Genomic DNA, 13724 nt, shown 5'->3' on the forward strand with positions numbered 1-13724 from the left:
GTACAGATAATTTCCTCAAGACACATAAGGTGGGGTGCACAATACACAGTCCTTACACGCCTGTGCATCTTAAACCAGAACTCTAGCCAATCCTGTTTTTCCATGCTCCCCTCACCTCACTATCTTTCAGACTCTGATTGCAATTGCAATTATTATTGTCATTATATTCTCTTATATATATGAACCCAGACGTTTTAGCAGGCATTTATTGATGGTGCGCATTATAATCCGGTGCGCCTTATAGTCCAAAAAATACGGTACTTTGTTTATTTATAGTGCTAAATTTCAGGCTTCAAACATAAATTGTGAAATGGATCGAAATTTATTGGATATTTTAAACTTTTGTAAAAAACTTAAACTGAAAAGTGGGGCGTGCAATATTATCCGTCCGCCATAAGTTAATACTTTGTAGCGCCACTTTTTGCTGCAATTGCAGCTGCACGTTGCTTGGAGTATGTCTTCATCCGTTTTGCACATTGAGAGACATAAATTCTTGTCCATTTTAACTTGAAAAACAGCTTGAGCTCAGTGAGGTTGGATGGAGTTTTTTACACAGATCCTCGATTGGAATCAGGTCCGGCCATAATAACACCTGGTTACGTATACATAGTTGTGAACCATTCCATTGTAGATTTTGCTTTATGTTTGAGATCATTGTCCTGTTGGAAGATAAATCTCTGTCCCAGTCTCAGGTCTTTTGCAGACTCCAACAGGTTTTCTTCCAGAATGGTCAATCCATCTATCCCTGTCCCTGCTGAAGAAAAGCAGACCCAAACCATGATACTGCCACCACCATGTGAGACAGTAGGGATGGTGTGTTCAGGGTGATGAGCTGTGTTGCTTTTACGCCAAACATCTAGTTTGGCATTGTAGAGAAAACGTTTGATTTTGGTTTTATTTGACCATAGAACCTTTTTGCACATGCCTTTGCAAGGCACTGTATATAACATATCGCCTTCGCATCCATGAAGATAATCCATTATGAAATCTACTATTAAATGCTATATTGAGCATGTGCTCCTCTATTGCTAACATATAGTGAGAGACAATTATTTGTCATGAAATTCTTCTTCAAAGAAACTCATTTACATCTGGTGCATGTACCATACTTGATGCATGTACATAACAGTCACTTTGGCTGAAACTCCTAAGAAGGCCAGTGGAGGCTTAACATTTTTTGCTTTATTCAAGCCACAAGGGGTATTCTCATCTGGGCATTCCCATTCAGTTTTATTAATCTGCCATATATATACATTTCTTCAATTAGATGTTATTAAAAAACAATACCTGTGTGAAAATAATTTCTAATAAAATGTAGTAATATGGTCCCTTAGAAACAAGACTGACTCCTTGGATGCAACCACCTCTGCTGGAGGGATTGCACCAAGAAACAAAAGGTTTTTGTGTATGAAATGTCCAGGAGTTACTGCATGACCCCATCCTTCCTGTGGTAATGATCACTCAATCCAGGGTGTCAGGAAGGGCTCAATAGTGCATGTCTGGCCACTGCTGCCAGAGTGTGAGGTGGTCGTATCCGAGGAAGCTATCTGGCTTCTAAGGGACAACATGACTACATTTATGAGAAATTATCTTCACACAGGAACATTTTTTTTAAATAACATCCAATCAAAGAAATGTTTACAAATGGCAAATGAATGAAATTAAATGTAAATGCTCAGATAGGAATAACCCTTTAAGTATCCAATGATTGTACATACTCTTAAGTCCGGTATTTACACACCATAAAGGTTCATTTTTGTCTAAATGATTGTGCACCGGATCTTAAAAGTAGTTTAAAAATTTGTCATTGACGTTTTAGGTTTCTTTTCAGAATAAACTACCGTGTATGTAGTAGTGCTTAAGGAATCGAAGAAACTGTTGGCCAATATATAACATGTATTTTTCGGTTAAGATCAGTTTTCCTGAGTGCAGGCTTTGTGTCTAAATTTCTTAAGATTTGCTAAGAGAAAAGCAAAAAGTAGACCTCCATAACACAGTAACGATGAGAACCTGCTCTCCTGCCTCTCTATAATACACCATCCAAGACAAAAGAAGTATAAATGTCATTTTGTAGAAGAGCGGAGCAGTTTAGGTGTGAATTGAATAATTAGGTGAAGGTATTAAAATACTTACTAGAATCCGTATAATTTCTGTGCCTCCACCTCTTCTTCTCAATAGATTTTTATGGGAGGCAGCTCCCATAATCCCTCAATGAGTTCTTATAGGTGTAGAAGCTATCACCTAATCTCATAGTGGGTTGAAAATCTGTCTTCATTTCTGTCACACTGAAGAAGGATATTACCACTTAAATGAAAAAAAAAAGATTGGTTCAGGAGATAAAAGGTAGTTATTGGTAGAGACTGTTCAATTTATTATGAATGTCCATTGTGTTTTACAACTTAGAAACACTTGAGATTGTCAATATAGCACTAATGTGGTATACAACAAATCACAGTAACGGCCAGCCTATAGCTATATAACTCATAGAAAATGCATAGTACAATTAATTATATGTATGGTACATAGTCCATTGATTGTTGTAGTTATAAATGGGCTTTATGGAGGCTTTAAAGTTGGAAACATCCATAGTTTTTGTCTTTGCTAAGTTTTTAAACGCCAGTTTCTAGCTATTATGCTTATATATACAATACTGCTAAACAGTCAAAGGGCTGAGAAAAGAAAGCCATTCTGTCCCAGTAGGCGATTTTCCCGTGCATCAAATGGATCAATTAAGCCTAGAGAGGGGAATGCGGAGATGTCCATTACAAGGGCTGCAGCAGTGATCTCATTTATAATTCAAGATCTGTACGTTAAAACCAGAGCGGCAGGTTTGTACCATTAAGTAACATATCAAAAGAAGACTAAAGGGTTCTCATCCTTAAAGTCTGATGTGCCTTTTGTAGAATCAAATGGAATCATTACAAGAAGTGCCCTAGCAACTCCCTGCTGTGCACCTCTCACGTCTGCCTACTAAAAGTCTTTGTTTCCTTAAACGCTAACAGGATTGAGAAGGTTGTGGTACACTTTTATTGCTGGAGGATTTCCTCATCATTTTGTATGAGCAGCAGTCACTCGAGCCCTGACTCATTCTTAAAGCTATGCTTCATTTCACATCCATGTCTAAGTAGACTAACATACAATATCACATCTCTATAGGTGTTCAAAGTGCCCCAAAACACGCTGGCAAACAAGTCAATTCATGATAGCTTTGGCCTGCTTTAGAGCACATACATAGGGGGATATTTATCAGGACTTTGGCGCCACGTCAGTGACATAGAAGCCATGAAATAATTGCAAATTGCGATTATTTTCCCCAATCCCCCACGTTGACCCCAGGGGTAAATGGAGAGGCGTGTAGTGGAGCGCTCAAATGTGAAAATTCGCTGACTGCTTTTTTCTACGCCAAGCAGAGCCTGGCATACAGATAAACACGCATGAGCGCACGGGCGTATGATAAATAACCCCCACAGGAACCTGCCATTGTCAGATAGTTTTCTGTCTAACATTGCACTGACAATAACGTCATTTGAGCTTGCACATGCATTTATTAAGCGTTTTCAAAAGTTTTGTATTGCGGCTGCATTGCGACTCTTTAGGAAAATGTGCACTTAAAGGGGAGTGGTAGTGCTTAGTTGGAGTTTGCGACACATTTAGGCTACATGCACATGAACGTATGCGTCATACATTCGCCGTGATGGAGAGGTCAAAGGGTGCATATTGCTCTGTGCGCCGATTGCCATCTATGGAGGACATATCTACGGCTGCACATACATCCCCCCCCCCCCCGGCTGTGAATGCAGCCTTATTATAGTGACGCGAGGCTGTATGTAAAAGGTGCACCCAAAAAAGTTGGTACACGCTTCCCGAGAAGTGCAGGGCGCATCCTAGACATTCGTGAGGCAAATGTCCCTAAGGGCTTTGTTTTTCACATCTGTAGTTTAATGATTTTCACAGATGCCTGACAAAGTCATTGATTTCTATGGGCGTTTTCACTGATCCATTGTCTGTGGAAAAAATTATGAAACATGTCCTATTTTTTCACAGATGCGGATCACGGAAGGCAATAGAAATCTACGGGTACACAAAAAAACCCCCAAAAAAACAAACTGTGTATCAACAATTGCCCAAAAGTGGTACCACACATCAGGTGTGATGTTTTCAAAGCAAGGTTAATCCTTCAGTTTTTTTTGCGGACAGACAAAAAGGCAAAAAAACAGACACAACAGAGACGAAATGCAACTGATGTGCAACTGAAGCTGAGCGTCAACACCAATGTGAAGGAGCCCTAAGGCAGTGTGCCTCACTTTTGAGGAGATTTCAGTCAGGATTTGAGTCTACAGCTCTTTAGGATGTTCTTCACCTTCAGTCCAGGCCCGGCTTCCAATACCCTGATCTAGTTAAATACCAACATCCATTCCCACCATTGGCGCACCACGGTGATCATGGCACCGTGAGAGATTTACCTCAGAACACACCATCTGTAATCTCATATATCCAGAAGGCAGAGCACTGTACAAGGCTCTTCTGCTCCACTCAGCGCTTTTAATGGTTCATCCAGTGTGCGTGAGGTTGCAAGGGCTCATTTTGAGGGACACAGGGCTAGCACACCACAACGCCGCCTGTGACTAACGCAATAGAAGTTCCAGCAGGCCCTTGTACCGTAACACCAAATCTCCCCTGGGCACCACAGTTTTCTGTGACAAAAATTATACTCTACAACCCCCAGAAGTTTAAAAAGAAATTTAATAAAATATTTAAAGGAAATCTGCCACCAAAATTAAGCATGACAAACCAGGGACACTTACTGAGCCAATACTATGACTGTGGTAATCTTCTTATATTTGTTATGAAATGCCTCCTTCCTTCTAAGATCAACTTCTTATATTTGTTATGAAATGCCTCCTTCCTTCCAAAATCAAAATATGCTAATGAGCCCGAGTGGCTCCTCAGGTATTACTAGAGCCACTCTGTGCTATAGATTCACAGGCTGTTGCACTGTGCAGAGCACTCCCCTCTCCCCCTTTACTGTGTGCTGAAACTTTATCTGCTGCCATGAGATTACAGCAGACAGAGGGAGGGGGGAAGTGCAGGGGTGGGATGGAAGGAGGTCATGAATAACACATATAAAATGATAACCACAGTCACGGTGCCTAGATCTATGAGTAAGTGCCCCTGTTTTATAATGAATCCGACTACATGGTAGCCTCGGGTCTTCCGAAGACCCGAGGCTATTTCGTTTTAACCCCTTCATTACAATGTGCTGATAGTAGTATGGCAGTATATGATAGGATCGATCAGACAAACTAGGGTTAAAGTACCCTAGGGAGTCTGAAAAATAGTAAAAAGAAAAAAAAAAAGTTAAAAAAAAAATTATAATAAAAAAAACTAAAAATTCAAATCACCCCCCTTTCCCTAGAACTGACATAAATATAAATAAACAGTTAAAATCATAAACACATTAGGTATCGACGCGTCCGAAAATGCCCGATCTACCAAAATATATTATCGTTTTTCAATGTGTTTAACCCCGTGACGGAAAATAGCGTCCAAAGTCAAAAATGGCACTTTTTTTGCCATTTTGAAAAATATAAAAAAATCTATAAAAAGTGATCAAAAGGTCATACAGTCCTAAAAATGATATCATTGAAAATATTATCAAATTTCGCAAAAAATGACACCACCCACAGCTGTGTACACCAAAGTATAAAAAAGTTATTAGCGCCAGAAGTTGGCAAAATAAAAAAAAATATTTTTGTACAGGAGGTTTTAATTTTTGTAAATGTATGAAACATTAAAAAACCTATACAAATTTGGTATCCCCTTAATCATACCAACCCAAAGAATAAAGTAGACATGTCATTTGGGGCGCACAGTGAAAGACGTAATATCCAAGCCCACAAGAAAATTGCGCAAATGCGTTTTTTCACCATTTTCACTGCAATTTTTTCCCGCTTCAGAGTACATGGCATGGAATATTTAATACCATCACTATGAAGTGCAATTTGTTACGCAGAAAACAAGCTGTCACACAGCTCTTTACGTGTAAAAATAAAAAAGTTATAGATTTTTGAAGGTGGGGGAGTGAAAAATGAACATGAAAAACAGGAAAGGGCCCGGTCCTTAACCGGTTAAAATAGATCTGTCAAATCTCAAAAGAGGACAAGGGGTTAAGGCTATGCAAGGAAGGTTCACAGGCTGTTTTTACTCCATGCAGGGCAGGTGTCTGCAGTGTTATACAGCAAACACCTGTGGCTAACTGTAGCAATTGATTCTGGCAACAGTTGTGGAAGTTAACCTGTTAGTTGCCATGTTCAAAGCTGATCATTTCACATAAACAGCAGCTTCACTTGGGATGCAGCCATATTGGTGGCAATTGGAGCTCCCACCAAATTTTCAAGGGTTACTGATTGGTTGCCTTGACAGCTGGGGGCCTTTGCGAGACTCCTATGGCCTATTAGAGCTGCATATTCACAATATATTGCAATACAGTTGTATTGCAGTATATTGTATGAGTGGGCAGACCCCCTAGTGTTCAAACACCCTAAGGGACCTAAAAAAGTAGTAAATAAAAAATGAAAAAAAAAAACATTAGAAAATATTTAAAAAAATTATGAAAAGTATAAACCCTAGAACCCCCTTACCCTAGAGTAAAATCATAAATGTGTGCCAAAAGTCCTGACCTATAAAAATATAAAACAGTTATTCCAAGTCATGAACCCCATAACAGAAAATTGTGTCCAAATGTCGGAGGTGCCTCTTTTTCTATATATAACACATAAAACAGATCAAATTTGGATTAAAACGTGATCCAAACGTCATACAGTCACAGAATAGCAATGAAAATGGCAGCTCCTTCTAAAAATAAATTACACAGCTCTATATATCAAAGTAAGAAAAAAATTTTGTACAAAAGGTTTTAATTATTTTAAATCTAATAAAACCTATATATTTTTTTCCCTGTGTTCATACTAACTCAAAGAATAAAGGAAATGTGTTATATGGAGCACATAGTGAAAGACATAGGGGCACATTTACTTACCCGGTCCAGTCGCGATCCAGCGGCGGGTTCTCCGACGCTGATTCGGGTTCTGCTGGGATTCACTAAGGTCCGTGCGCCGATATTCACCAGGTGTCGCTGCTGCGCCGAGGTCCGCTGGAGTTCACCTGCTTTTTTCTGGTGTATGTGAGTGCTTGATCTTGCAACACAAATGGCTTTTTAAATTCTGCGGTTTCTCCGAATCCTTCGGGTTGTCCGGTGGCCACGCCCCGTGATTTCTGTCGCGCGGAAGTCGGCGCAATTGCGCCAAAAATCGATCGCGTGCGCCACAATTCCGTGAAATACAGCGCAAAGAGGAAATATTCGGGAAAAATCTGACGGATTCGCGGCTGCAGACCCTTAGTAAATGTGCCCCATAGAAACAGTGTCCACCAAAAAATAAATCAATTGTGTTGGAATTTTGTGTTGGAATTTTTTTCCAGCTTCCCATTACACGCCATAGAATACTAGATACCATCACTGGAGAGTACAATTTGTTACACGAAAAACAAGCCTTCATACAGCTCTGTACATAAAAAATGTTATGGAATTTTATAGATAGGGCGTAAAAAAAAGAAACGCAAAAACTTTAAGTGGTCTGGTCCTTTATGGATTAATAATAAACAGAATGGGTTAAAAACAAACGGTGCTCACCTGACCGATTCCCCACCATGTATATTATAAATCTTAAGGGTTCACGAGTTAATGTCTATATATTTCAAGAGGATTACATTGGGATCGCAATATAGAGTCCAGCATATACTGATTTAATTGTATTTATTTTACATAACAATTGGTAGAGATATATGTATCCTCAACTATGTTATTCCCGAAATGACTAATTTTGATCCAATCTCTTTCCAGCCACAGACTCTTTCATACCTGCTCGACTGGTTGGAGGGAGTTCCCCTTTTGAAGGAAGGATAGAAGTTTATCATTCTGGCCAATGGGGCACAGTATGCGATGATCAGTGGGATGATGCTGATGCTGAGGTGGTTTGCAGACAACTAGGACTTGGGTGAGAAGAGCCTTTTTATATTCTCCTGGCTCAAATTAATTCATTTGCATGGTAACAAAGATGCAACGTTGCTTTTTTGGTTAACATTGCTGTAGAGAAATACTTTGTATCTGGCAGTGCTACTACAGCTATGCAGTTAGCAATGACTCTAGGCCATTTATGGCGAACCTTTTAGAGACCTGTTGCCCAAACTACAACTGGATTCCACTTATTTACCATGTGCTAACATGAAAATTTAAACAGTAACTTATTGCTCCCTGTTCTTCTACAACATTCAATCGTATTGGCCCCCTGAGGTCACCAATATAGTTGAAAGCAGGAGAAAAAGTCAGACATCATTGTAGCTTCTCTCCCTGGTCTCTCTGTACAAGAAGAATCATGGGACCAGCAAGGGGACATCAATAGATAATCTGGCTCTGTTCGCACCTCTCACTCTTCCTGCATTTCTAATCAGTCACGGATGTGTCCCCTTAAAGGAGCATTGAGAGTAGCAGGAGAACTGAGAACTGCAGGAATATTCTAGTCCTGTCTGATGACTCTATCCTAGGGCGACAGCCTGGGTGCCTACAGAAAGGGTTCAGAGTGCCACCTCTAGCACCCATGCCATAAATTCGCCATCAATGCTCTTGGCTAAATTCACATCTCATTTTTTGCATACTTTCAGCGTTTCTTTATCTATGCATATGCATAGACATATATTGGCAGACAATGGTATCCTTTTTGCCTCTATCTGCACAGTATAAATCATATACTGTGGAAAACACAAGATGGAAAGATGCAGCAAGAAACTTGCTGAGCGAGGCAATTTGGGATGGATGCAACATACTGCATTCCTCCCCTAACCTCCACTGAGCATATACTCAGGGGGTCCCCAGTGATGTCCAGTGATAGATCTTTGCTCTCATTTGTAAAGACAAGTGGGAATCCTCCCGACGTATCCTTAAAACATAAAGACAAAACGAGATGTGGATGTACTCTTAACATGGTCGCCTGGCTATAGATAATAATGATTACCCCCAGGAATTAGTATACTCCAATGCCACAAAATGTTCAGCCCTATACCTACACTATGTTCAGCCCTATACCTATGTCTGCCTGACTGTCCTAGACAGTTGTGTAAATGATAATTCTTACCCTCAGGGTGGGAATTTATCCTACTATTAGAAAAATCAGTAATGTAACTCATAAGAGTTAATTCTAGGCTTATCACAGAGAAGCACATTATTCCTATTTTCTCAGTCAATTTGTAATTATACACATTGTGCTAAAATATATTTCCTTTTAAAGATCTGAATTATTCTAAAAGCAATAACATTTGGGTAGTTTTACAGAAAAGCTTCTTCTGTAACTATCCTAGTGAAAATATTACAAATGACCAAATATCGTTGTAATATTTCACCTCTGCAGAAAATGAATAACTAACCTAAATGTGAAGGATGAGCTCGCCAAGTAAAGGTCATCATTCAAGCATAGCTCAAGTGTGCTGATTCATCACGCTAAAACATAATGGCTTTGAGACGAACAATATTTTCTGGAATATAGACCTTATAGAAAATAACAGTGCAGCAAACTTTCAAATTAAATGCAATATTGGGAATCATTTTATAGAGAATTGTGCTTAACCATGGATGATTCAAAAACTAGAGGTTAACAAAGTGACATATTATACCTGTAATAGTAGTGATAACATTATAAGGACCGGGGTAGGTTTTGCTCTGGGAAGTGTGACCAGTTACTAGTGTCCTTGCGCTGCCCCTTAGGGATTATATTTAATGACCTGTGAATTTTTCCTTTTATCATAGGTGCTTCCCCACTGTTAGTGTTAAAAGCTTCAAGTAAAGTTATATGTGATGTGTTAAGTGATAGGTGTCCTAGTTCACATGTATCAGACAACCATGGTTTTACTGTAGATATTTATGGCAAAGTATATAAAAAATATAAAAGGCATTTCCTTTCAATTAAAAACCTTGAAATTAAGCACTTTCAATTACTTTGCCCATTCAGAGGAGCAAGATTCTGATTTCTCTCAAAATCGTCACATTTTTATTAGATTCACCTCAGGCTCAGGGCTGACACCCAAGGCATTAATTTTTGGTTTTAGTTTCCAGTAACTACTCATTGTCCATGCCACTGAGGGGCATGGACAATGCCAGACCTGGGAAAGAACTATCATCGCTCTAAATCCTGGCAGTGGTACCTCTTTATTTAGAAAGAGAGATGGGACCATGAGGAATGCAGAGATGGTGGAGGTGGAGGATTGGTTGGTGGTGGCTGCAGACAGTTGGAGCAAAGAGAGATAAGAAGTTTCAACATGGACTGAAGGTTAATCAAGAGAAACCTAGACAAATGAGGGCATACATAGAAAAATCAAAGTTAGAAGTTAAAATAATTTTTTTTGGTTGTTAGGCCCTAAGTCAGGTATCTTTTATTATTTATAAATAGACTCATATACAATCAATCAATCACATATATGTCACCAATATTGAAAAAAAGAGTAAAGTGTATACATATTATACATTTAGTACAATATAAACCAAAAAGTAGAAAATAAAGGACTGCCCCCCATCTTTTTACACCAATTAAAAGTCATTCCTCCGGCCAGTTTTGTTACACATTTGTCTTCAAGCCTGGATAGTTGTGCAATTACAAAGCAGAACTGTGGATGCCAGGCCCAGATAATGTGGTCCATTGTTTATCACATTTATGAAGTACTACTCTTTTTATTTCCCCCTGGAGTTTGAGAGACATTGAACTTAATATATCGTATACAGACAATACAACTTGCCAGCTATATAATAAAATATAGAATGTATTATTGGCTACCTACATCAGCGGGCCATAGTATACTATTAAATGAGTATTCCCACGAAGACAAGTTTCTTATATGAAAATAACACATTCTCTAATTAACTGTTATTAACAAAAATTCAGCATTTCAGATATAAGTCCAACCTGTCCCTATCAGTCCTGCTGTACACAATTTTAGTTGCACCCAGACATGACTCTCAGAGAAGTAACTTCTCACTTAGGGTTGGGTTCCGGTCATCTTGGATGGGATCGTGCAGATGAGATTACTATCTGTCTCTGCTGTGTGGCTGTAGCCACGCCCCCTGCACGGAGCTCACACTGCTGCACACTGAGATACATACACTTCCTGCCAGGAGATTATAGAGTGAGGATAGAGAGTCTGCAAACAACATGCTACAAGGACGTAAGTGAACTGGGGAAATGGGGAGGCTGGCACATACCTGTGAGATGCAGCAGAGCCCACAGTTCAATAAACTACAAGGAGATAAGTGACCCGGGGGAAGGGGGAGGCAGGCGCATAGCTGTGAGATGTAGTATAACCCACAGTGTAACAGTGTAAAAGTCTCTGTCTGTCAGCCTATGTGTAATCGCATGCATCTATGATATGTGTCATCTCTCTATGTTTCAGTGTATAAGTACAATGTCAAAAGCCAGATCAAAGTGCATATAAACCCTGTACCCTATAATGTGAACACCCTGTCACACCACAGAATTAGACGGATAATACAGTAATGTGTCTGCTTAGAGAGGCCCCGCTCACACCATCGGATTTTACACTGAGCAGCAGAGGGAGAGATAGGAGTTAAAACAGCAATAAAACTGAGTAACGTTGTTAAGTAAGGGGTTGAATGATCTTTATTGTGTTAACATCACTAGGGGATTTTTCTTTCGTGGGAAAACCCCTTTAATGTTTGAAAATCTTATAACCTCAAAACTTTACCTTGTGAGACATTAGTAACCGTATATATTAACTTTGGTGTATGATCCAGTCGTTGCTTTTCATAGCTTCTCTAAGTCCCACCCTGATCATTTGTGTATATATATATATATATATATATATATATATATATACACTCACCGGCCACTTTATTAGGTACACCATGCTAGTAACGGGTTGGACCCCCTTTTGCCTTCTGAACTGCCTCAATTCTTCGTGGCATAGATTCAACAAGGTGCTGGAAGCATTCCTCAGAGATTTTGGTCCATATTGACATGATGGCATCACACAGTTGCCGCAGATTTGTCGGCTGCACATCCATGATGCGAATCTCCCGTTCCACCACATCCCAAAGATGCTCTATTGGATTGAGATCTGGTGACTGTGGAGGCCATTTGAGTACAGTGAACTCATTGTCATGTTCAAGAAACCAGTCTGAGATGATTCCAGCTTTATGGCATGGCGCATTATCCTGCTGAAAGTAGCCATCAGATGTTGGGTACATTGTGGTCATAAGGGGATGGACATGGTCAGCAACAATACTCAGGTAGGCTGTGGCGTTGCAACGATGCTCAATTGGTACCAAGGGGCCCAAAGAGTGCCAAGAAAATATTCCCCACACCATGACACCACCACCACCAGCCTGAACCATTGATACAAGGCAGGATGGATCCCTGCTTTCATGTTGTTGACGCCAAATTCTGACCCTACCATCCGAATGTCGCTGCAGAAATCGAGACTCATCAGACCAGGCAATGTTTTTCCAATCTTCTACTGTCCAATTTCGATGAGCTTGTGCAAATTGTAGCCTCAGTTTCCTGTTCTTAGCTGAAAGGAGTGGCACACGGTGTGGTCTTCTGCTGCAGTAGCCCATCTGCCTCAAATTTCAACGTACTGTGCATTCAGAGATGTTCTTTTGCCTACCTTGGTTGTAACAGGTGGCTATTTGAGTCACTGTTGCCTTTCTATCAGCTCGAACCAGTCTGCCCATTCTCCTCTGACCTCTGGCATCAGCAAGGCATTTCTTTTTCGGACCATTCTCTGTAAACCCTAGAGATGGTTGTGCATGAAAATCCCAGTAGATCAACAGTTTCTGGAATACTCAGACCATCCCTTCTGGCACCAACAACCATGCCACGTTCAAAGGCACTCAAATCACCTTTCTTCCCCATACTGATGCTCGGTTGAACTGCAGCATCAGTTCTACATGCCTAAATGCACCATGTGATTGGCTGATTAGAAATTAAGTGTTAACGAGCAGTTGGACAGGTGTACCTAATAAAGTGGACGGTTAGTGTGTATATATATATATATATATATATATATATATATATATATATATATAATATATAGTTAATATTATACATACGTAAGTTACAGCTAAGGAATACTATGCATGGGTAGTTTCCTAGCAATTACTTTGTACTGCGTTATACTTGATTTCATAATTTTTTTTGTATATTGTATTTTTTTATAGCAATTATATTCACTTGGGTACCAACATATTGCATACTACATCATATATGTTACAGGCGGTCCCCTACTTAAGGACACCCAAATTACAGACGACCCATAGTTAAAGATGGACCCCTCTGCTCACTGTGACCTCTGGTGAAGTTCTGTGGATGCTTTAGTATAGTCCCAGACTGCACTGACCAGCTGTACGTTGTCTGTAATGAAGCTTTATTGATAATCCTTGGTCCAGTTACAGCAAACAATTTTAAAACTCCAATTGTCACTGGGGCAAAATTTTTTTTTGTTTGGATCTACCATTAAAAAAAAAAGTTTCGACTTACATACAAATTCAACTTAAGAACAAACCTACGGAACCTATCTTGTATGTAACCCGGGGACTGCCTGTATATACTTATTTATCATTATATGTTTTATTGCTTTATAAAACATTTTAACAGTACTTACATAAC

General features: G+C 39.6%; 1 protein-coding gene across 1 annotated transcript in view; it reads left to right on the forward strand.

Moving 5' to 3' along the window:
* Window positions 1-13724, forward strand: part of PRSS12 (serine protease 12) — a 104299-nt gene that overhangs the window by 29051 nt on the left and 61524 nt on the right. The window contains exon 4 of the mRNA XM_072119201.1: window positions 7901-8054. Within this exon, the coding sequence (XP_071975302.1) occupies window positions 7901-8054 (154 nt within the window). The remainder of the gene's footprint in view (window positions 1-7900; window positions 8055-13724) is intronic.

The sequence above is a fragment of the Engystomops pustulosus genome, chromosome 1 (assembly GCF_040894005.1).
Source record: "Engystomops pustulosus chromosome 1, aEngPut4.maternal, whole genome shotgun sequence".
Taxonomy (NCBI): Eukaryota; Metazoa; Chordata; class Amphibia; order Anura; family Leptodactylidae; genus Engystomops; species Engystomops pustulosus.